General features: G+C 50.7%; 1 protein-coding gene across 1 annotated transcript in view; it reads right to left on the bottom strand.

Moving 5' to 3' along the window:
• LOC125042223 (RNA-binding protein fusilli-like) overlaps positions 1-22,886 on the bottom strand; it is a 170,037-nt gene that overhangs the window by 82,208 nt on the left and 64,943 nt on the right. The window contains exon 4 of the mRNA XM_047637726.1: positions 17,188-17,277. Coding sequence (XP_047493682.1) covers positions 17,188-17,277 — 90 coding nt within the window. The remainder of the gene's footprint in view (positions 1-17,187; positions 17,278-22,886) is intronic.

The following is a 22,886-nucleotide window of genomic DNA, read 5'->3' as shown; positions in this document are numbered from 1 at the left end:
TTTTTCAAAATTTTAGCGTTTAGCACGCCTTTTCGGAAAAAAACAACGGAAGTTGGAAGAAAAGGGAGGTTGAGGAAGGAATGAGAAAGATAAGAGTGTTGGAAGGGGTTTCCAATTGGTTTGGGGGGGAAAACCATTTGAAGGGAGCTTTTATATTTTAGTTTTCTAGGGATTTTGTTAATTTCATTTTTTCCAACTGGTCTCCATTTGTCTCTTCCCCAAAAATACCCCCCTCCTTCCCCCTCACGGCTCGGGGGGGGGGGGATTCAACCCTCCCGGGGGGGTCTGAGTGGGAGTGGTTGAAGGGGGGCCGGGGGGGGGTAGGGTTGTACCAAGAACAGCCAGAGGGTTTCAAGTGGCCCCAGGGGGCCCGGGGGGTACAGTCAGTGACTAAACTGGGGTCGGGGGGGGGTTCTGGCTCGGGTCGGGGTTTTTTCGCTCGCCTTTTCCTCTCTCTCTCTCTCTTCCTCTCTCTTCTCCTCTTACTCTCTCTCTCCTCTCTCTCTCTCCTCCTCTCTCCGTCCTCTCCCCTCTCTCTCGCCTCCTCTCTTTTTCCCTCTGTCTAGATTTTAAAATGTCTTTCTTTCTATTCCTCTAGGTTGGAAGTTATTTAGAACCATACAAGCTAAACAAAATACAAAGAAAACAACTTACAAACCCTTTTTTAAAACGACTAAGAAAAAAGGGAAAGAGAATTAAAATCTCTGAAAAAGTAATCCTGGGAGAAGTGGGTTTTCAATTTAAAAATTGCAACCCCCCGTGCAGCGCGACGTCACGTGACTGCTGATCGGAGCAAGGCCCCCTCTCGGATAAGTCATTTGTCTGAGAAAAAAGAGAAAGAGGAAGAGAAAGAAAGGAATGGAGAAAATTAGATAGATATAGATAGGTTTGATAGAGAGAAGGCAAGCGGCACTATCGGTGTCATTGCAGAGGCCCTCGGGGGAGAGTGCTGGCTGACCCTAATTTAGGGGGAATATGGCAGGGGTTTGAAGGGTTTAAAAAAAAAATGCGATTTTTATACGCAACGCCCGTGTTTGGGGGTTTTTTTGCAAGATGTTCATTTGAACAGACAAAAAAATTACTGGGGATGGGACTACGTCTACGTACAGACGAAATTATTTTTGTCCATTTCTCAATTCGGAAAATTTGACGCAAATAGAAGATTCTCCCAAACAGAGCCCCCGTCGCCCGAAGATTTTAAAATCCGGGGACTATTTCCAAAATTTGGCAGTTAAAAAAGAAAAGAAAAAAAAAGAAAGAAAAGAAAAAGAAAAAAGAAAGAAAGAAAGAAAAAAAAAGAAAAAAAAGAAAAAGAAAGGAAAAAAGAAAAGAAAGAAAGGAAAAAAGAAAAAAAAAAGAAAGAAAAAAGAAAGAAAGAAAAAAAAAAAAAGAAAAGAAAGAGAGAGAGAGGCGGCTCAAATCTTCCATAAATCAACGGCCATTTTGTATCTGCTCTAACCCCCCCACCCCACACTTCTCATACACACCGCCACGAAAGGCCGAATAACCCCAAAGTCATCCGCAACCCCGCACGCCCACCCGACCATTGTGCACGAAGTTGATTTCACGCAAGCTCGATATCACCCAATAGCATACCCCCCCCCCCCCCCCCCCCCCCCCCCAACCCCCCCCCCCCCCCCCCCCCCCCCCCCCCCCCCCCCCCCCCCCCCCCCCCCCCCCCCCCCCCCCCCCCCCCCCCCCCCCCCCCGCCCCCCCCCCCCCCCCCCCCCACCCACCCCCCCCCCCCCCCCCCCCGCCCAGATTACGGATTCGGACAATCGATTCCCAAATTCCAAAGCCTAATGACGTAACGAAGAACGACTCCTTTTATTGTATTTATTTACGTAATTATTTATTTATTTATTTACATTCTTGAATCCGGGTCTTCGCGGTTCTGCAACGAGATCGTAGCGACTCTGCACCCCCTTATTGTTGAACGGAGCGGTATGCAAATGATTATTTTGGTCACTCTGTTTTGTTTATTTGTTACGCTTCGGTGAGAGTTCCCGGGCGAGTCTGCTCGCGCACGCCAAAATTGAAAGAGGGCGGGATCTCGCGCACGCGTATCCACACAAAGCGATGCGATCGTAAAATTTAATGTACTAATGGTATTATTATGCCAAGTGATCCTGCGGTTGTCAAACCAAGGAGAGAGTATACGTGTCAACCTGTTCAACGTGTATCCTTTTATGCATGCCTCGTAGAATTGAAGTTTCAGAGACATAGCTGTCATATGTCAATATCAATACAAGCCACCAGTTATCCGCTACTTTCAATTTCGTCTCGCCTCCATCCCCCCCCCTGTACCAATCCACAACGCCAAATTAATCATTACCTCCCCCCTCTGCCCTGCCCTGCCCCCCCCCCGGCCTCCAGAATCATCTGCAAACAACGTCCTCCTCGCTGGGCGCCGGTGATACACAGTGCTGCTGAGCACGCTTACTGACATACATGAAGTGACCTCGCCAAACATCAGCAAAAACTCGCGACCTCGCTGGTTTTTAAGAGCCTTCGATGATGCATGCGGTCATGTGTAGGGCGGGCAAGGGTCGACCCGTGCTCCGCAAGGGTCTTCCCGGCCGTGTAGCCTAGGCAGGGGGGAGAAGGGGGGGGGGCAGGATTCACCCCTGGTTGGCCGCTGCGACTGTCATCTGTTCGCCAGGTTCCTGTCCGTTTTCCACTTGCTTGCCTCTATAACTTCTACCTATTTTGGTAAAATGGTTAGGGTTAGATACCAAACGAAGGATTCTGATACACACAAACTGGTTTTCGTGAATGGAAAGATATCCACAGATAATGAATTTCATCCCCTCCCTCCCCCTGTGCTAGTTTTCACGATGGAAAAGAAAAAAAGGAAACATAGGACACGATAATTAATCCATAAACAAATACAAAATCCCGATTTCTTATCAGCCCCCTCTATCGTGCCCACTCGGACCATGTCATCAAGCTAATCATGGTATTATCTTATCAATTATTGTCTGATGTTCCTTTAACTCTGATGCTCTAGGCTATGTGCGAGCTCCTGTTATAGCTGAGTGGGTGTCCAGAGCCCCTGAGTTAGTGTCATTATAAAAATGGATCCTTTAAGTACTCTAGGCTTCGTGTCAGGTGCAGTGTGTGACGCCTACCTAATTTCCCTTTGAGTCGATTCGGTGGTTGCGTCTGTTTGTTTTGAGAATCTTCTCTGTATAGAAGTAATTATAAGAGAAACAAAGAAAGTAAAGTCATGTTATTAGTAAGGAGGGTTGCTAATTAGTTTATGCAGAGACAAAGCTAATTATACTCGATGCCTTCCCATTAGCAGATATGCTAAGACAACGTATAGGGAAACTCAATATCTTCAAGTATAATTTATAGTCTTCATCCACATTTTTCCCACTCGCAGTCAGCATGGAAATATTTTTACGAACCCGCTAAAACATTTGCAGCGAAGAAAACAAATACAAAAGGGAATGCTTTTGAATAGAGCCTAGCAAGGATAAGGAGACATATAAAAACCTAGACGTAACCTACCGACTCTCAATTCACCCGCCTCGACTGCCGCATCCTATACACTCGCCTAATTTAACACAAAACTGCTCGCGACTCACCTCAACTCTTACACAGCCGCCTCACACTCCTCGACGACCACTCAAACCCAATCTAAAACTCCGACCCTTCATTCCACTATACCCTACCACTATAATCTCCACCCAAACCAAACCCCTACCACCAACCCACTCAACTGCACCCTCTTACCCACTGCCGTTAACCGACCCCTCACCCTATCTCACCTAACCTCTCACTCACGCTATCCTTACCCTAACCCATATCCACTCACGCTTAATCCCTCCCACCCACAGAAACCTCTCATCCACAGTCCCACCCCACGCACTTCCCCTTCCTGATTCCATTTAACATAGCCCTACTCGGTACGATCTGCCTCTCGTCTGCACTCTCGCAGAGCCTTGGATGACATGACAGCTCAGCGAGGTATGACAAAGAGGTGATGTGAGTTGGGGGGGGGGGGGTTAGTCCGGCTCATTATATAGTAATGATTAAACAACTTACAGATCGATCGAGGGTAAAAAATAAATATAAAAAGTGAAGAGAATTTGTGTTGGATAAAAAGGCCTGCGAGATCATCAAGAAGAATGCAACAATAAGAGACATAATTGTAGAAATAAAGAATGATGTATTGAAAGAAAAGAAAAAAACTCCGAACTCGGACGGAAAAACAAATACGGTAAAAGAGATCATGTGGCATCATATCGAATAAGTGTTTTTAGAAAATCGAAATAAAAACTCGCATAATAACGAAATATTGTTAAAAAATATCGATCAAAAAAAATCAGTTGAAAAATCAAAAAACTAACGAAACCCATAAAAAAAAAACAGCGTGAAGAGAAAGAACAACAACAACAATAATAATAATCCCAATATACTAGACTAAAAAACAAACATATCTCTGAATAAAGATATTAAATGGTGAGTGGCCCATGTACAAAATGAACGACTGGTTTGATATCGAGTCGACATACGGTGACCCTGATTCTATAACCCGCGCTTTTCCTTAGCGTCTTATAAGAATCTTTTTATTCGAAAGATTAATGAGGAGGAGGAAGGGGTGACTCTGAGAATGCCGCCCCTTATGCCGCTTGTAGATCGCGGATTTTTTTTTTTTTTTTAATTCTGGGTGCATGTGCTTGCGTATTTTCGCCGCTGCATGGCTTCGTGTGTGGTGTGTGTGTGTGTGGTGTGTGTGTGTGTGTGTGTGTGTGTGTGTGTGTGTGTGTGTGTGTGGCGAGGGGGATGGAGGGTAAGGGGGGACTGAGAGAGAAGAGAGAGAGAGAGAAACGCAATAACATTTGCCCCCAGCATATATAGGCAAAATCTTATTTCTTGGTTTCCTTGCCAAAGAATAAAAAACAAAAAAAAAAAAAAAAATGATACGAGATTACGACCGAAAAAAGCCACACGATAAGATCTCGATATTGTCCTCTCTTAACCCCGCGCTCGCCCATTAAATATCGTGATGTAGCTCGAGACACAGAGAAAGACAAAAAAAAGAAAAAAAAAAAAAAGGAAAAGAAAAAAATATCGAAGCTGAATCGAACATTCCTAAAAATAGACAACAATAAAAGGAGTCGAATCCTTCACTCGATCTCTTGTAACATATATATATATATATATTTCAAAAGATGCAATCGTACTGATATCATGTTCTTTTGAGCGCTTATCATGGTGCGCGTCATCTATAATTATTTCAATTATTTTCGAAAGCACCCACGCACAGGGACAGACAAAGAGACTGACAGACGCAGATACAGATAGACAGAGATACATACATGCAGACAGACACAGAAAAAGAAAGAACGAAAGAAAAGGAATAGCAAAACAGAAGAAAGCGAAAGAAAAATACAAGAAAAGAGCGAGAGAGCGAGAGAGCGAGAGAGAGAGAGAGAGAGAGAGAGAGAGAGAGAGAGAGAGAGCAGAGAGAGGAGAGAGAGCGAGAGAGAGAGAGAGAGAGAGAGAGAGCGAGAGAGAGAGAGCGAGAGAGAGCGAGAGAGAGAGAGAGAGGAGAGAGAGAGAGAGAGAGAGAGAGAGAGAGAGAGAGAGAGAGAGAGAGAGCGAGAGAGAGAGAGAGAGAGAGGAGAGAGAGGAGAGAGAGAGCGAGAGAGAGCGAGAGAGAGAGCGAGAGAGAGAGAGAGAGAGAGAGAGAGAGAGAGAGAAGAGAGAGAGAGAGAGAGAGAGAGAGAGAGAAAGAGAGAAAGAGAGAAGAGAGAAAGAGAGAAAGAGAAAAAGAGAGAAAGAGAGAAAGAGAGAAAGAGAGAAAGAGAGAGAGAGAGAAAGAGAGAGAAAGAGAGAAAGAGAGAGAAAGAGAGAGAGAGAGAAAGAGAGAAAGAGAGAAAGAGAGAGAAAGACAGAGAAACAAGAAGGGACCCAGCAGTACGGAAGATGACCAGCAGGCGCCGCGGGGTCAAGCACCAGGGTAATGAGAAAGGGCTGCGTGCTTGGGCGGCGGAGCGGAACCCCTCCTCCCGTAGGCTCGGGTTCCGTCCAGGTGGCAGGGAATCCGGGGGGGGGGGGGGGGGGGGGGGCAAGGTGCACGGAACAGGTGAGCGAGGCCGGGTGGGGGGTGGGGGGGGTCAGGAGAGGGGGGGAAATATGAGGAAGACTGAGGAGGGGAAATATGGGGAAGTTTGGGGAGGGGGAAAATATGGGGAAGATTGAGGAGGAGGGGAAATATGGGGAAGACTGAGGAGGAGGGGGAATATGGGGAAGTTGGGGGAGGGAAAAAAGTATGGTGGAAATTTGGGGAGGAGGGAAGTTATTGGAAGGAAAATGGGGAAGAGGAGAGGTTGAGAGAAAAGAGAAGTAGAGGAATCAAAAGGGGAGAGATAGATAGGGGAAGGAAAACACAGGTAAAAGAAATTATAGATAAAAGAATGGGGAATGGATAAAGGAGTATATAAACACTACATATTTACTTTTCGTTCGGGTATATCATAAGGCCTAATCAAAATAATTATGACATTCGTATGATGTAAACAATTATCATTTTCTTTCTTTTTAAATATCTCTCCACTCTTCTTATTCTGCCGATCTTTCCATTACCTTAAACTTTCATCTTAAATTTCCTCTTTCTTCTTGCTCCATTTCGCCTCCTCATCCCTCCCTCTCATTCCTAATCGTTTTCTTCTTCTCTCTGTCTCTACCTTCTCCCTCGTCCTCCTTATTCTCAATATCTTCATCTCCTTATCTCCCCTTCCCTTTTCTCTTCTTCTTCTTCTTCTTCTTCTCCTGCTTCTCCTCCTTCTCCTTCTCCTTCTCCTCCTTCTCCTCCTTCTCTTCCTCCTCCTCCTCTTTCCTTTTCTCCTCCTCCTACCATTCCCCGGCCTTCCATGGGTGACAGCACCCACCGCCCATGGGACAGTTCGCACACCCACAGCCAGGAGGGAAGGGGGTGGGGGGAGTCATAGGTAGGGGGGGAGAGAATAATGGGAGAATGGGGGGGGGGGGGGTGCAAACTTCTCGCTCATTCCGACGCGACTTGTCTTTCTAACATCTATCATTATCTTTAATTGACTGTAACCCTCCTCCCACTACCTCTTCCCCCCCACCCCCACCCCTACCCTTCGTCCATCCTTTCAAATTTCACCTCCTGCTGTACCCCCTTCCTTCAGCCCCCCTCCCCCCCTACTTATTGGGATTTCCGTCTTAATTCGTCACTGTTTCTCACCGCAAGCTTCTCTTCCTTCCCCCCCTCCTTCCCCCCCTCCTCCTCCTCCTCCTCCTCTTCCTCCTCCTCCTCCTCTTCCTCCTCCTTCCCCTCTTCTTCTTATCCTCCTCCTTCCCCTCTTCCCCCCTTCTTCTTTTCCTCCTCTTCCTCTCTTCCCCCCTTCTTCTTATCCTCCTCCTCCTCCTCCTCCTCCTCCTCCTCCTCCTCCTCCTCCTCCTCCTCCTCCTCCTCCTCCTCCTCCTCCCTTTTCCCCTTTCTTCCCCTCTTCCTCCTCCTTCCCCTTCTTAATTTCTATTAACGCCTCCCCCCCCCCCCCAAGGCTTTTCACTTCGACGCGGGTGAAACACGACATGGGATGGGGGAGAGCGGGGAAGAGTTAGGGGGGAGGGGAGGGGAGGGGAGGGGAGGGGAGGGGAGAGGAGGGGAGGGAGGGATGAAGTGTGAGGGAAGAGGGGAGAGATGAAAAAGGGGAGGAGACAGGGGGAGGGAAGAGGGGAGGGATGAAGGGGGAGGGAAGAGGGGAGGGAAGAGGGGAGGGATGAAAGAGGGGAGGAGAGAGTGGGAGCGATGATGGGAGGGAGAAAGAGAGAGAGAAGACAGAGATGGGATAGAAGGGTGGAGTGGGGAAAGAAGGGAGATGGGAGAAAAGAGGTAGGAGGGGGATTACGGAGGGGGGGGGGAGAGGAGGAGGAGGAGGAGGAGGAGGAGGAGGAGGCTACCGTGCCGGAAGGAGCCACCTCCAGCATGACTTGCACTCGCAGGCCAAATTTCCTTGGCTGCTGCTTCTGTCTCCTCCTCCTCCTCCTCCTCCTCCTCCTCCTCCTCCTCCTCCTCCTCCTCAGTCAAATCTTTCATCTCATCTATCTCATATTACTTCTTTTCTCTCCTCCTCCTCCTTCCTCATTCACGCCTTTCTCTGTTCGCGTAATCGTCTACCTCTCTCTCTCCTCCTCCTCTTCCTTCCTTCCTTACTTCCTTCCTTCGTTCGTTCCTTCCTTCCTTCTTTCTTTCTTTCCTCCCTCTCCCTCTCCCTCTCTTCCTTCCTTCCTTCCTTCCTTCCTTCCTCCTTCCTCCTTCCTCCTTCCTCCTTCCTCCTCCCTTCCTTCCTCCTCCCTCCTCCCTTCCCTTCTCCTCCCTCTCCCTCCCTCCCTCCCTCCCTTCCACCCCTTCTCCCTCATCTTCTCCATCTCCCTAACACACGAAAAAAAAAAAAAAAAATATCCCGAACTGCTTCGAAAATAAATGTCCACAGATTTCCCGTAATACAGTTATTAGGAGCGATATTTCGTGGGGATCTGACGACCGAATCACGTTCTTTCCCCTCCCACACACTTTTTTTTCCTTTTTCTTTCTTTCTTTCTTTCAATGGAGAGAGACAGAGAGAAAAAAACTTTTATTTGGTTCTATTCTTAAAACTACATCTCTGCCGATTTTTTTCCTATTCCTATAAGAAGTGATATTAAAAATAAAATAAAAAATGAAAAGGCGATAGGGAATAAAAAAAGAAAGACGAAGACTAAAAGATAAGTAAGAAAACATACGAAAAGCTCATTAAACAAAAATCCTAATGAGAGCAAAATACTCGAGAGAGGAGGGAGAAAACCAGATAAAAAAAAAAAAAAAAAAATCGAAAATGGAAAAAAAGGGGAAAAGAAAAAGGAAAAAGAACGGACCAGAAACATAAATTAAGCGCGCCACCTCAGCATAACCATCCCCGACTACGGCAAGGGGAGCACTAACCTCTTTATTGCAGCTTACTCGGGAGTTCACACCGCGCTGGGGAGCCGCCGACGCCGCAGCGGTAGGCACTGGGCGGATAGGCTTTACCGGGAGGGGGGGGAGAGAGAGAGAGAGAGAGAGAGAGAGAGAGAGAGAGAGAGAGAGAGAGAGAGAGAGAGAGAGAGAGAGAGAGAGAGAGAGAGAGAGAGAGAGAGAGAGAGAGGGGAAAAATCGGAGAGAAAGAACATAGAGAACGTGGCGATTAATATGCTACAAACACACACCACGCAGAGACAAGCAAAGTTAAAAGAAAAAAGAAGAAGATAAAAGGAGAGGACAGAAGAGAGTGCAATAACCCTCCGTACACACTGACACACTACCCAAACCCCGTAATATCCTCCCTGCCCAATTTTCTCTCCCGAAGTCATAGAAATCACAGTGATGTCACCTGGACTCTCGACCCCCCCCCCCCGGGAAATCTGCTGCGGACACACTCAACTCGCCGAATGAACATGTATCACATCCTGTCGAACACCTCAACTTTCCCCGCGTCTAACACTCTTCATTGCCTGTCGAACACCTCCACTTTCCCCGCGTCTAACACTCTTCATTGCCTGTCTAACGCCTCCCTATCCCCGTCCTACACCCTTGCCTGTCTAACGCCTCCCTATCCCCGTCTAACATCCTTGCCTATCTAACGCCTTCCTATCCCCGTCTAACATCCTTGCCTGCCTAACGCCTTCCTATCCCCGTCTAACACCCTTCCTTGCCTGCCTAAGGCCTCCTCCACACGCCTAACAAGCCTCACCTGTCTAAAATTCCCCACACTAATTGTCCGCTTCCCCTTCTCCCTACCCTCTCTCCCCTCCACCCTCCCCCGTTCTTCCTCTCCCACCCCCTCTTCCCTTCCTCTTCCTTTTCCTATCCTCCTCAGTTCCTGCTTCCTCTTTACGCTTCTGAGCGAGAGTTCCTCCTTGGCGGTCAATGGCCCGGGTTAGGAGTACTGGGATGGAAGGAAGGGTGAAGGGAGAGGCGAACAAGGAGGCGGAGCGGAGGAGGAGGAGGAGGGGGAAGGAAGAAGAAGAAGAGGAATTGGAGAAGGGAGGAGGAAGAAGAAAAGGAGGATGAGGAGGAGGGGGAGGAAGAAGAGGAGGAGGAGGAGGAGGGGGAGGAAGAAGAGGAGGAGGAGGAGGGGGAGGAAGAAGAGGAGGAGGAGGAGGGGGGGAGGAAGAAGAAGAGGAGGAAGAGGGGGGGGGGTATGATGTAAAGGAGTAAGAGGAATTGGAGGATGAGGATGAAGATGGTGACGAAGGAGGAGGAGGAGGATGAAGATGGTGACGAAGGGGGAGGAGGAGGAGGAGGAGGAGGAGAAGGAGAAGGAGTAGGAGGAAGAGAAGCAGCTCTCCGATCGCCTGTTCTTCCGGCCCAATTCTCGAAGCCTCTCTTCGATTCCTGCTCTACTTTCCTTTCATTCCCCTCTCCTAATCCCCTTCTTCCTCTCCCTTTCTCCCGTACGCGTTGCTCTCAATTTTTATCCCTTCCCACTTTTCCCTTTTCTCTTCTTTCCCTGCCTCCTTATCTTCCCTCCTTCATCCCTTCCTTCTTACACCCTACTTTCTTCCCCTTCCCCCTTCCCCCTCTTCCTTCTCTCTCCCTCTCTCCCTCTCTTTCCTCTCGACGCCCCTAGGCCTATACCTAAGGGGTTGGGGTCTGGGGTTAGGGGTGGGAGAGGGGGTTGAGGGTGGGAGTGGGAGTGGGAGTGGGGGTTGGGAGAGGGGGTTGAGAGTGGGGGTGGGGGGGTAGCTGGGGGGAGGTGAGAATGGCTTCGTTTGACTTCTCGGCCGCAACCATACGGACCGGTAATGAAGTCAAGCACGAGTTCATTCCGTTCGCCTCCAGCCATCCCCTGGGTCTCTCTTACCCTTTCCGCCCGGCTGTACCCCACCCCCCCCCTACTTTTTGACCCTTTTCAAAGATAAAATGAATTGGAAAAGGAAGGGAGGGTAGGGGAAGATGGATATATGGATAGATAGACTGACAGACAGACACAGACATACTAATATACAACTAAACAAATAAAAAGAACAAGAGTTAGAAAAAAAATCCCCAATCTAGGACACTCAACGAAAAACAAACATCCTTTACGATAACCAAACAACGCAACAACGCCGAAGCTACAATCCACGCACGACGCCCGATCGCCAAAACCTTTCGTAGGCCCCAACCTCCTCCTCCGTCGTCCTCGCCAAATCGCCTATCCTGGACGCCACTGCTTCCTCTCGGCCAAGACGAATTCCTCCTCGGCGGCCGTCGCGAGAAAAACCGCATCCTGTTGATTGCCTTTTTATTCATGTTCTTCTTATTATTTCCCATTTTTCTTCGTCTTTTTATTCTGTTTTGTTATTATGGTTGTATCTTTTCTCTTCCTCGCTGTATCCTGCTTTCGCAATTCCTCAAGGATTGAAAAAAAGACTAAAAGCTCACATAAGAGCACTTGGCCAAGCGAGGTAAACGTTACATCAGTCAAGTTATTATAAATAATTATTACAAGCAGAGGTAGTAGTTAAAAAAAATATATATATATATATAAATAAATAATATAAAAATATGTAATCTAATGTAAAAAAATGCTAATGTCCACATCCCTTTTAAGAATTTTAAGCCTCGCGAAAAGAAGAGAAAGTAAAAAAGAAAAGAAAAAAAGGTCTCGTCATGTTAACCCTCATTACATTATGAAAGGAAGAGGGTTACTTCTTCCACTCTCCATTTTTGGAGGCTTTGTTTCTACACCTTCAGCTAATGTCTCCTCCTTATCCCTCTTCCTTTTCTTCCTCCTTTTATCTGCCTCAGTTCATTTCTTAAGTTCGTGTGAGAAATGGAAGACGCAAATTTATCTACGAACCCATAAAAATATACAAAGAAATAATCCGAAAACGTAGATACAGACGCACATACGAGACCTTCTTCCGTGCATGTCCAATCCTTCTTGATCGTTAAATACCAAAACCCGATTTTTTTTTCTCCCTTTAATCAAACGCTCTGTTGACTACAGCCGAGCCCACCATACAGAGCAAACAACAGGTCTACTCTTCCATTAAGGTTTCTTCCTGTGCCCGATTCTCACCCCTACCCCCAACATTCTTTCTACTTCCAGTCCTCCCCTTCCCTTCTCCTCCTCCTCCTCTTCCCCTCTCTCCACTCCTTCCCTTCTCTGACCTCCCCTCACTCCTTCTCCCTCTTTAACATCCCTTCGTCTCCTTCTCCCTCCTCTCTTCTCCTTCCCTTCTCCCCGTCTCCCCCCGTTCTCCTCTTCCCTTCCCTTCCCTTCCCTTTTCCCCGTATCCCACCGTTCTCCTCTTCCCTTCCCTTCCCTTCCCTTTTCCCCCTCTTACCCTCTCTCCTCTCGGCCCCCTTCTCTCCTCCTTCCCTCCTAGTTCCCCTCCCCTTCCCTCTCTTCTCCTCTCCCTTCCCTCCTAGTTTCCCTCCCCTTCCCTCTCTTCTCCTCTCCCTTCCCTCCTAATTCCCCTCCCCTCCACTCTCTTCTCCTCTACCTTCCCTCCTAATTCCCCTCTCCTCCCCCCTTCTCCTCTCCCTCCCTCCCCCTTCCCCTCCCCCGTTCCGCGTCCTGCCTCTTCCCTGTGGCAACAAACACGTTCCCGGCTCCTCCAAGCTCGTTAAATCGCGGCTTCGAGCACCTTCAGGCGCGCTAAGGAGGCGTCCATCTCGATCATCACGTCTTAAGAGCAGCCTGCGGTGCTACACAGTATCTACACACTGCAACAAGCAACGAAGACCTTGTCTCTCATGTTTATATATGTATACTGTATACCTATGTTTATTCTGTGTAGATAAAAATAGTGTACAAAGAAGCAGGTGAGGCTACGCTCCCGGTCGGCGGACTTGACGGGCATTGAAACCGAAAGTGAGTTCCCTCGCGTCAGGTGCGGCTGCTGGTAGTTAGGCCGAGTCTCCCAAGGTCCTTTTAATCCCTCCCCTCCCCTCCCCTCCCCTCCCCTCCCCTCCCCTCCCCTCCCCTCCCCTCCCCTCCCCTCCCCCTCCCCGTCCTTCCTTCCTTTCCTCCGCCTTCCCTTCGCGTTCTCTCTCGCCTAGGGATGGGGAGAAAACCGCATAGGCCTATTTTCTGGAAAGTGTGTGGTAATACCCTCCCCGGTCACCGGTGCGTGTGCATGTGTGATGAAATCTCGAAAAATCAGGACGTGACGAAATGTTTTCTCTTGTGTAACTCCGGGTGGCGTCTCCCTGGGGCAAGGACAAGGCTATTCCTGCGAGGCCGACAAATTCGCTTGGATCTATTCGCGTAAAAAGCATACCTTCTTCCCCAGCCACAAGCGGCTCTACACCTGCAACAGCCCTAACTTAAACCCAAACTAATTACAGGTCGCCGAACGACGGTAGCATGACTGTCACTTCTTGTCTCCCGTACACGTCCATAGCCGCCGTGCCCTAGAGACATGGACTGGACAGGCCTGTCTTCCCCCACTCCCACTCCCTACCCCCTACCCGACTACCAGCCATGCCTTGACGCGGAAAGGCCGCAGGAAACGGCTAAAGAAACGTTCCGTCGACCCCGCCGCCGCCGCCACCGCCATACATAGTTGCTCGCAGCGCCTCGCGACCTTCACTCGTTTGGCTGTCGTCCGAAACCTTGCGCGGACGGCTTGGCTCGCGCCCTCTTTTCCTTCGCGAGTTCTAATCCCTCTCACAAAAAAATAACAACAACGCTCTAATGCCAACCGCAATTCCCGAGTCAAAAACACATGCATAAAACGCCGGATGATTTAAACGCGTTGTTGGAAAACCGCATCGGCGATCCGGAGCGGCGGCGACGGCTCGGACGGGTGGGACCGCCGCCCGCCCTGAATGGCCGCCTCGCTCGCCGGCCGCAGGTGCAACCCTCGGCCGCCGCGCAACCCGAGTGCCCGCGCGCCCGCCCAGCGTCTCGGATCTGATCGAGCACAATTACGCCCGGATAAATCAACGAGCCAATCCACGAATCGACACTAAATAACAATAATCATGCTCGTTACTCGTTTGACTGACAGCGCCTTTCATCGCCGGCTACTAGGCGTAATGGCCCGACAATGATCTGAATCACGTTCGCGGGTGAGGTGAGGGGGGGAGGGGGGGGGGCGGATACTTGTATGAATTATGCATGACCAACTCTGAAGACGGAAGGGCCCTGTAACTTCTTATCGTCATTCATGAAGTACTAGAACAAATAACATGTATTTAATAAGATGCATAAATAAATGATTAGAGAACGAAAGAGAAAAACTTGGAATCGACAGCAGAAAAAAAGAGGCACGCCAACATTTTAGTGAATTCATTTACCATCTACTCTCTCTCTCCCCTCTCTCTCCTCAATCCCTCTCCCTCCCTCCCTTTCCCTCTCTCCCTCCCTTTTCCTCTCTCCCTCCCTTTCCCTCTCTCTCTCTCTCCTCTCTACCTCTCTCTACCTCTCACTCTCAGGACCGAAGCGAAAGCGTTTTATTTCTCCATACCCCCCCCCCCCCATTTTTTCCGCCCGAGACAACCGACCACTTCCCACGTCCTTCCGAGTTACACACGCACAGGGACACGGACCCTTCACGCACGCACGCACACAAACACTTACACCAGGCACACATACATACACATACGAATACACACACACACACACACACACACAATCCATCCACGTACTCAATCAACCAACACACACACACACAATCCATCCACGCACTCAATCAACCAACACACACACACACACACACACACAATCACACACACACACACACACACACACACACAATCCATCCACGCACTCAATAAACCACACACCTACACAGTCACCAATACACCCCCCCCCCCAGTAACCGTACCCCCCCCCTCCAATTTCTTTTATGCAAACCAGCCGCTGCTACAAAATGCTACATGAGTCCAGCGCCGGCAAAATCCGTATCGTCCGGATAAAATGGCCGGAAAACGTTACACTCTGCGGTTTAGGTGGCATTCGTGAGGTTGGATGTTGCCATATATTTTTATAAACTATCATTATCATAACTATCATCAAAATTAGTATCATTATCAGCAGCAAAATTATCATTATCATCAGCAGGAAAATTATCATTATCATAAAAATTATCATCAATATTATCAGCAAAATTATTGGCATTATCATCATCACAATTATCTTCATCCTCATTACCATGATCATTATAACTCATCATAATTATCACTAAATGAGCTATCCTTATTATTATCATTACTATATCTTGTTATTATTATCATTAGTTTTGGCAACTATCACCATGGTCATAATAATGATGATAATAATTTTCATCATCATTATCATAAAGGAGGAGGAGGAGGAGGAGGAGGAGGGAGAGGAAGAAGAAAATAACAACAAACAAACACAAGAACACGACGAGAAAAGAAAAAGAAAAAAGGTAGAAGCGACCAAGATTCACTCACCCACCTGTGGATACGTTCTTGAGGCAGCATTGAAATCCCCACAAAGAAGCTGCACTTCCCCTCCCTATGAAACCACATAGATTAGGCGTAAATGTCAGAACAGGAATGGCTGGGCGGGGGGGGGGGGATCGGAGGAGGCATAGGAGGGGAAGAAGGGGGTAGGAGGGAGGATGAGGGAGGAGGGGAAGAGGGAGGGAGGGGGGGGCGAGCATTTTCCCAGCACACCTCACAAGTAATCGCCAATGTGTATGTGTGTCTTTCTTCATCCGCGAAAAACTCCTTTAGTCCTTAGAGTGGCGGAGGGAAGAGGAGGGGGGTGGGAGAGGAGGGGGGTGGGAGGGGAGGGAAGAAGAGGGGAGGGAAGAAGAGGGGAGGGAAGAGGAACGGATGGGGAATGGATAGGGGAAGGTAATAAAGAGGGAGGGGGGGGGTAATCGAGGATAGAGGGGGGGAGGTAAGAGAGGGGGAGGGGACATTAAAAGAAGCAGCTCTTAAAATGACTAGCTAACATACCAATCCCGCTGACATTTTCCTTAATAATCCCCTACAGAGTCCAGGAATCGGCGATAATAGGTAGGATAGGGGGAAGGGAGGAAGGGGGGAGGAGCAGGTTGGGGGGGGGGAGAAGCAGGTGGGGGGGAGGAGCAGGTTGGGGGGGAGAAGCAGGTTGGGGGGGAGAAGCAGGTGGGGGGGAGGAGCAGGTTGGGGGGAGGAGCAGGTTGGGGGGGGAGGAGCAGGTTGGGGGGAGAAGCAGGTAGGAGGGGAGAGGGAGGCGGTGGAGGGGTGAAGGGAGGGAGGGAGGGAGGGAGGGAGGAGGGCCGAATGGAGGGGAATGGGAGGGAGACGGGCGAAGGGAGGAAGGGAAGATAATCACCTCTAATTATAATACGTCTTGGTGAAATACTTTTCCGTGCTTGTGGTGGCAAAGGTGACACACACCGGTCCTTATAAGGGGGGGGAGGGCAGTCACGGCCTTCTCTGCTTCAGTAAATGGACCGAAACAAAAACAACAACAACAACTTGACAAACATAACGCGTTCAGCTCTGCCCCCACCCCCTGCCATTCCCAAAGCCAGTCGAATCCAAGCCACTAAGCAGGGAGTGACTCGAGCCTCGGACCACGGGCGCCGAATTCCACCTGTGGAGTTTATCGAATGCTCGCCCGTAATCATCGGCGCGCTGTATCGGGGTTCCGCTCCACAAAAACGGGGTTCCGACGGGTATATCTTGGCCGGAAGTTCATCAGGACAGCGACCGCACGCACCGCCGCCGCCACCGCCGCCGCCGCCGCTATGTACGACTCGTGTAAACAAACAGGCCCTCCGCGTATGTCGTATGTTGTTCTTTTACGACCGTATGTTCTGCAGCAAAACACGAAAGTCGTTTTCTCCATATTTTCAAGTATGTACCTGCTCATAACGACACTCTTCTCTCGTCTTTCCACTGCAACTGGCACTCAACAGCACCGCCAAGGGTCACAGCGCAACTCTGATCAATCATTGCCACACAGACGTATTCAAGACACGCCGCATGCGTCTCTTGCCTCCGAATAACGCAGTCGAGACACGAACGCGACACAGCTCCATTCCGTTAAACACGAACCGATCATAACTTTCTCATTAAGTCATTACTATTCATCTCAAACACATATGTGATCTAAACAGAAACACTCGTACAATTAAAACCTGTATCTTTTTCTTCGTTTTTTTCCCCCTGAGTACATTCAACAGACTGAACTACATGCAATACAAAGGAAAAATGGTACTTACCGTCAGCGACCATACGGGCGAGAATCTTGCTCATATCTCTGACTGAGCGAGTGGCCAGTTCTTCTTCTTCTTCGGATTCCAGGTCGAGGACTGAACGACTGAGTTAAGGAAACTTCGAGTATAATTTTTATTGGTTTCATTATTTAACACACAAATATAGCTGGAAGGAAAAATAGTAAAATTAGCTCTTCACACTACATTCCAAGCTTTCAAGACACATCACACCTGCCTGGCTTCATGCATACCTCAGGCGACAAGTATAAACAATGCAGCTGCATCTGACTTCTATGCAGTCAAACAGCTTTTATATTTTCCCTATTTTATTCTCTCTTTGAAATCGCTCTAAAATTCGTAAAAAAACACGCATATTTGGTCAGCACCCGCCCAAGTAAAAAAAAAGAAAGAAAAAAAGAAAAAAGGTAAAAAGAAGAAATAGAAAAAAAAAAAAAAATTCTTATTCCGAGTGAGTGGAATCGAATCCTTGTCTGGGAGAAGAGTCCACATCTATACAAAATGCGTTAATGTATTACACTACGTCTCAAAAAGTGCAAGAAATAGAGAGAGAGGAAAAAAAAGAAAAACAGTGCCAAGTATCCCTCGAAGCCTTGAGCCATCATCATCAAGAGATAATAATCCCCATATGCAAATGAGACAAAGTGATCAGAGCATACCTGCCCGTCGGTCGCCATGACAACGCCACAACAACCCCTCGCCGCCCGTGGTTCACTGGCCTCTCGCTTGCTCACCCGGCCCTAGTAACAGTGACCCTTCGCCTCGCCTCCGACACACAGCATTGCATGCGGTCGGGGCCTGTGTCCGCCCAATTAGAAGTACAACGAATATGGCTTGCATTGACAGCTTACAACGAAAACCAATGGCTCGCAAAAACAAACATTAAAGACAAAAATGATCGCAAGATAACCATCGTTAATTGGAAACGAACTACGGGAGAGAGGGTTTCAGCTACTGCTATGTTGCGTGGGTGCAGCAGCCCGCAGGAGTGGAAGAGAAGAGCCAGTTTTTTGGGTCGGCAGAAAAGCCAGTTTGGCTGTATTAATCCAGCGATCCTGGTCGAAGAATGCTAGCATATAGACGAGAAGGCGTATCCTTCAGTGCTCTTTTTCATTGCATTCTTTCACGTAGGAAATACAAAGACTATAATATTAAAGTCACTAGATATTAGATCGTATAAACTATAAAAAAAGAAAAAAAAAAAACATAAGCGAAAAAAAATATATGAACAGCAGTCTTTCGGGCGAGTTCATAACACGGGTTTCCCTAAAACAGCAAATATCAACATTACAATTAAAGAAGAGGAGAATACAAACAGCATGTGAGAAATAATGGAGCAGAGAAGTGAAGAAAAAAAACACGAGAGACCCGGTGGACCCAAAGCACGCATGGGGAGGCAAAAGACCATACACTGGAGCTTGACCCATCCTTGCATTTTCATCTCTAGGGAACCTGTTTCTACAATCCAGAGGAGGAGGAAGCGGCATCATTTCCCGCAAGTGCTGTATTCTAATTTCCGAGAGATTTTTTCGGCCGAAGACGAGGGCCTCTTCACGCCCATGGCAGGGCTGACGAGTGTGGGGCGAAGCCGAGCTGCGCGCAGGACGAGGGAGAAGTGACCATACAGGTTCTGGGCTGCGGCTCCAGGCACGCCAGCGCCTTCCTAGTTGGCGTCCAGATAGCCCTGCAAAGTGCCGGTTGCTAATGACGCCGAGGTACATTTACTCGCGTCGCATCTCTCGGTTGGACGCAAAGCGGCCATTACACTAGCGACGCCTGGCCGGCTGAGGCGCTTCCAGGTTTGTCGGCTGAGGAGCGACGCTCATCAAAAGTAACCTGGACCAGGCCTCACCCGCTCGCTTGCCGCGATCATCTCGACCGATTCAAGCACCTGCATGCTCTGCCGCCGCCGCCACCGCGCCCTACCCGCGAGCGCTGACCTGACCGCCCTTCCGCATGCGGTAATTACTCGACAACAGCCATGAACATTCAGAACGTAATATAGCTTCCTGCACCCTTAGCATCGCTCCCGCCTCGGGGCTCCGCCTCCTAATCGGTGAACAAAACCCGTATGTCAACAAGTTGTCGTGGATCCTATCCGACCAGATCAACTGAGTCTGGAATCCTTCCCATCCAGTCCCGGCCATTTGGATACACCGTGAAAACGCAGCATGCAATTAGTTTCTCACCCCCTGCAATTCCATATTATATAACGTATATTAACCTCTCAACCCTAATTCACCCGAAGAGCAAGAGCAACAGGTGGTCCCTAGAAATGGTGGTTGGCGCTGGGCTGCGCCTGTACTATGAACTACCTCAGCTCGGGCTGGAGGTCGCTGCTCCCAGCGCAGTCACGACTTTTTGCCGCCTCGACTCGCCGCAACAGAAGCCGCTCCTCCTGCTTCAGCCCCGAGGCCCTTGGAGCGGGATGCTACAGCATGCAGCCGCGCCGATCAGGAAGCCTCGTTTCAGACGGCTGCCATCGCATGATAGGATCTCAGAGGAGGAGCCAGTATAAGGCGCACAGAATCAATAAAGACGCATCGTGGCTCTGCGTGTGTACATATATGGGGGGACGTATGTTGACATGCTCGTGCAGTCGCAGCATCGAGAGCATCGGGGCAGCCTCGGCAGAAAGATGCCGGAAAAAGTGGATCTGCGCGAGAGTTCATTGCCTCGGCCGCTGCAAGAAAGGTCTGCAATACAGCGCAGGCAATATCGCATGTTCAGGCGACGTGGGTGTCGTGCGGGAGCGAGGGTTCCGGGCCGCGTGCCATGCCTGCTGACGACAGTTCAAAGCGGCTGCGCCACGGAGCGAGGATTTACTGTTCGAAAGCGTAGAGATCCGCTTTATGAGCCGTGCGGTACGCGCATCGACGTGCAAGCGCATGACTTAGCGAGCGAGTGTGTCGGTTTGTCTGTACCCAGGGATATGAATGCGGTCCGCGAGGAAAAAGACAACCGCAGAGCCCAGCACCGGCGGAGAAAAACACGCAGTACGCGCATTAGCGACGGCGTTCGCTTCCTCCCTTCCTTCCGCGTGCAACCCACAGTGTGCCATTAGGTCGTCTTTTTTCCCGGGCTCTCCACTGCCAGGCGCGCCCGAGTCGTCGCCCTCATCTCCTCGTCGTCGCCGCGCTTGCTTGCAGCTACGACACCTCTCCTCCTCGGCGGCGGCCCCTGGCGGGCGGGTCGCGGGCGTAATTCATACATCCAATCCTACCCTTATAAAGCGGCCTGCATGACGAATCGCTAATGAGTATCCTGCGAAGCCCCAAGAACCCAACGACCCCCGGGTTTCAGCGGGCCCGTGGTTTTTCGCCCCCACAAACAAAACCCAAAACTTTCCACACGCGAAACGACCCCGCCGCTTTGCGCCCACGTGCTGGGCCCGTCCCGGGGGACGAAAGCAACAAACCCCGGGGAACGAAGGGGAATCGGGGGAAAAAACCCCCCCCTCCCCCGGGGGGGCCCCCCCGATTTACGGTCGGGCATGAGCCGCACCCCCCCCAAAAAAAAACCCGGGGGAAACGTGCCCTTTACCTCATGATTTGACTCGCATTAAAATTTTGGGGGGTTTTTTCCCCCCCCAAAAATTTTTGGGTTGGGGGGAATTTTTTTTTTTTTTAAAATTGGGCCAAATTTAAAACCCCCCCCCAAAAAAAACCCCGTTTTAACCCTCTTTTCCCCCCCTCTCCCCCCCTTTTTTTTTTAAAAATTTATTTTTAAATTTTTCTTCCAAATTTTTTTTTTTAAAAATTTTTTTTTTTTTTTTTTTTATTTAAAAAAATTTCCCAAAATTTTAAAAACCCAAAAAAAAAAAAAAGGGGCCCCCCAAAAAAAAACCCCCCAAAAAAAAAAAAATTTTCCCCCCCCCCCTTTTTTCCCCCCCCCCCCCCTTTTTTTTTTTTTTCCCCCCCCCCCCCCCCCCCCCCCCCCCCCCCCCCCCCCCCCCCCCCCTTTTTTTTTCCCTTTTTCCCCCCCCCCCTTTTTTTTCTTCCCCCCCCCCCCCCCCCCCCCCCTTTCCCCCCCCCCTTTTTCCCCCCCCCCCCCTTCCCCCCCCCCCCCCCCCCCCTCCCCTCCCCCCCCCTTTTTCCCCCTTTTCCCCCCCCTCCCCCCCCCCTTTTTCCCCCCCCCCCCCCCCTCTCCCCCTTTCCCCCCCCCCCCCCTCCCCCCCCCCTCCCCCCCCCCCCCCCCCCCCCCCCCCCTTTTCCCCCCCCCCCCCCCCCCCCCCCCCCCCCCCTTTTCCCCCCCCCCCCCCCCCCCCCCCCCCTTTTCCCCCCCCCCCCCCCCCCCCCCTTTTTTTCCCCCCCCCCCCCCCCCCTCCCCCCCCCCCCCCCCCCTTCCCCCCCCCCCCCCTTTTCCCCCCCCTTTTTTTCCCCCCCCCCCCCCCCCCCCCCTTCCCCCCCCCCCCCTTTCCCCCCCCCCCCCCCCTTTCCCCCCCCCCCCCCCCCCCCCCCCTCCCCCCCCCCCCCCTTTTTTCCCCCCCTTTTCCCCCCCCCCCCCACCCCCTTTTTTTTTTAAAAAAAAAAAAAGGAAAACAAAACCCCCAAAAAACCCCCCGGGGGGGGGGAAAGGGGGGGGTGGGGGGGGGGGGGGGGGGGGGGGAAAACCCCCCCAAAAAAGGGAAAAACCCTTTTGGGGGGCGGGGAAACCCCCCCCGGGGGGGGGGGGGGGGGGGGGGGGGGGCCCCGGGGGGGGGAAAAAAAGGGGGGGGGCCCGGGGGGGAAAAAAAGGGGGGCCCAAAAAAAACCCCCCCCCCTTCCCCCTTCCCCCCCCCCCCCCCCCCTTTTTTTTTTCCCAAACCCCCCCCCCCCCCCCCCCCTTAAAAGGGGTTTTTGGGCCCCCCCCCCCCTTTTTAAAAAAAAACCCAAAGGGGGGGGGGGGGGAGGGGGGGGGGGGGGAAAAAGGGGGGGGGGGGGGGGAGGGGAAAAGGGGGGGGGGGGAGGGGAGGAAAAAGGGGGGGGGAGGGGGGGGGGGGGAGGAGGGGGGGGAGGAAGGGGGAGGGGGGGGGGGAAGGGGGGGAAAGGGGGGGGGGGGAAGGGGGGGGGGGGGAGGGGAAGGGGGGGGTTTTTTGGGGGGGGCGGGGGGGAAAAAAGGGGGGGGCCCCGGGAATTGGGGGGCCCCCCCCCCAAAAAAAAACCTCTCCCTCTCCCTCTCCCTCTCCCTCTTCCTCTCCCTCTTCCTCTCCCTCTCTCTCCCTCCCTCCATCTCCCCTACCCTCTCTATTGCTATACAATTAAACAAATTCACAAGTGATATCCACAATAACCGGCGTCAAATCACATGCCCCACAAGGCCGGTGGTGGGGTAAAGGGGGGGGAGGTGGAGAAGGATGGGAGGAGGAGGAGGAGGAGGAGGAGGGGGCGGAAGGAGTAAGAGGCGCGAAAACAGGCAAGAAATAACAGTGGTTTGGCCACGACGGGCGACTATCACAAGATTTTCTTTTTCATAAGTTGGGGAGGCTGAGGCTGAGGCTGAGGAGGAGTAGGAGGCTGAGGAGGAATAGGAAAAGGAAGAGGGAGGAGACGATGGATATCAGAGATAGACAGAAACAGACTCAAACATACACAACCTTAAACACTCTCCCCACCTAACACTTCCTCTTCCCTTCCCCTCCCTCTCTCTCTCTCTCTTTCCACCCCCTCCCTCTCCATCCACCCCCTCCTCACCTCCCTTCCCACCCC

Source organism: Penaeus chinensis, chromosome 31 (assembly GCF_019202785.1).
Source record: "Penaeus chinensis breed Huanghai No. 1 chromosome 31, ASM1920278v2, whole genome shotgun sequence".
Taxonomy (NCBI): domain Eukaryota; kingdom Metazoa; phylum Arthropoda; class Malacostraca; order Decapoda; family Penaeidae; genus Penaeus; species Penaeus chinensis.
This window is presented reverse-complemented; position numbering and strand designations above follow the sequence as displayed.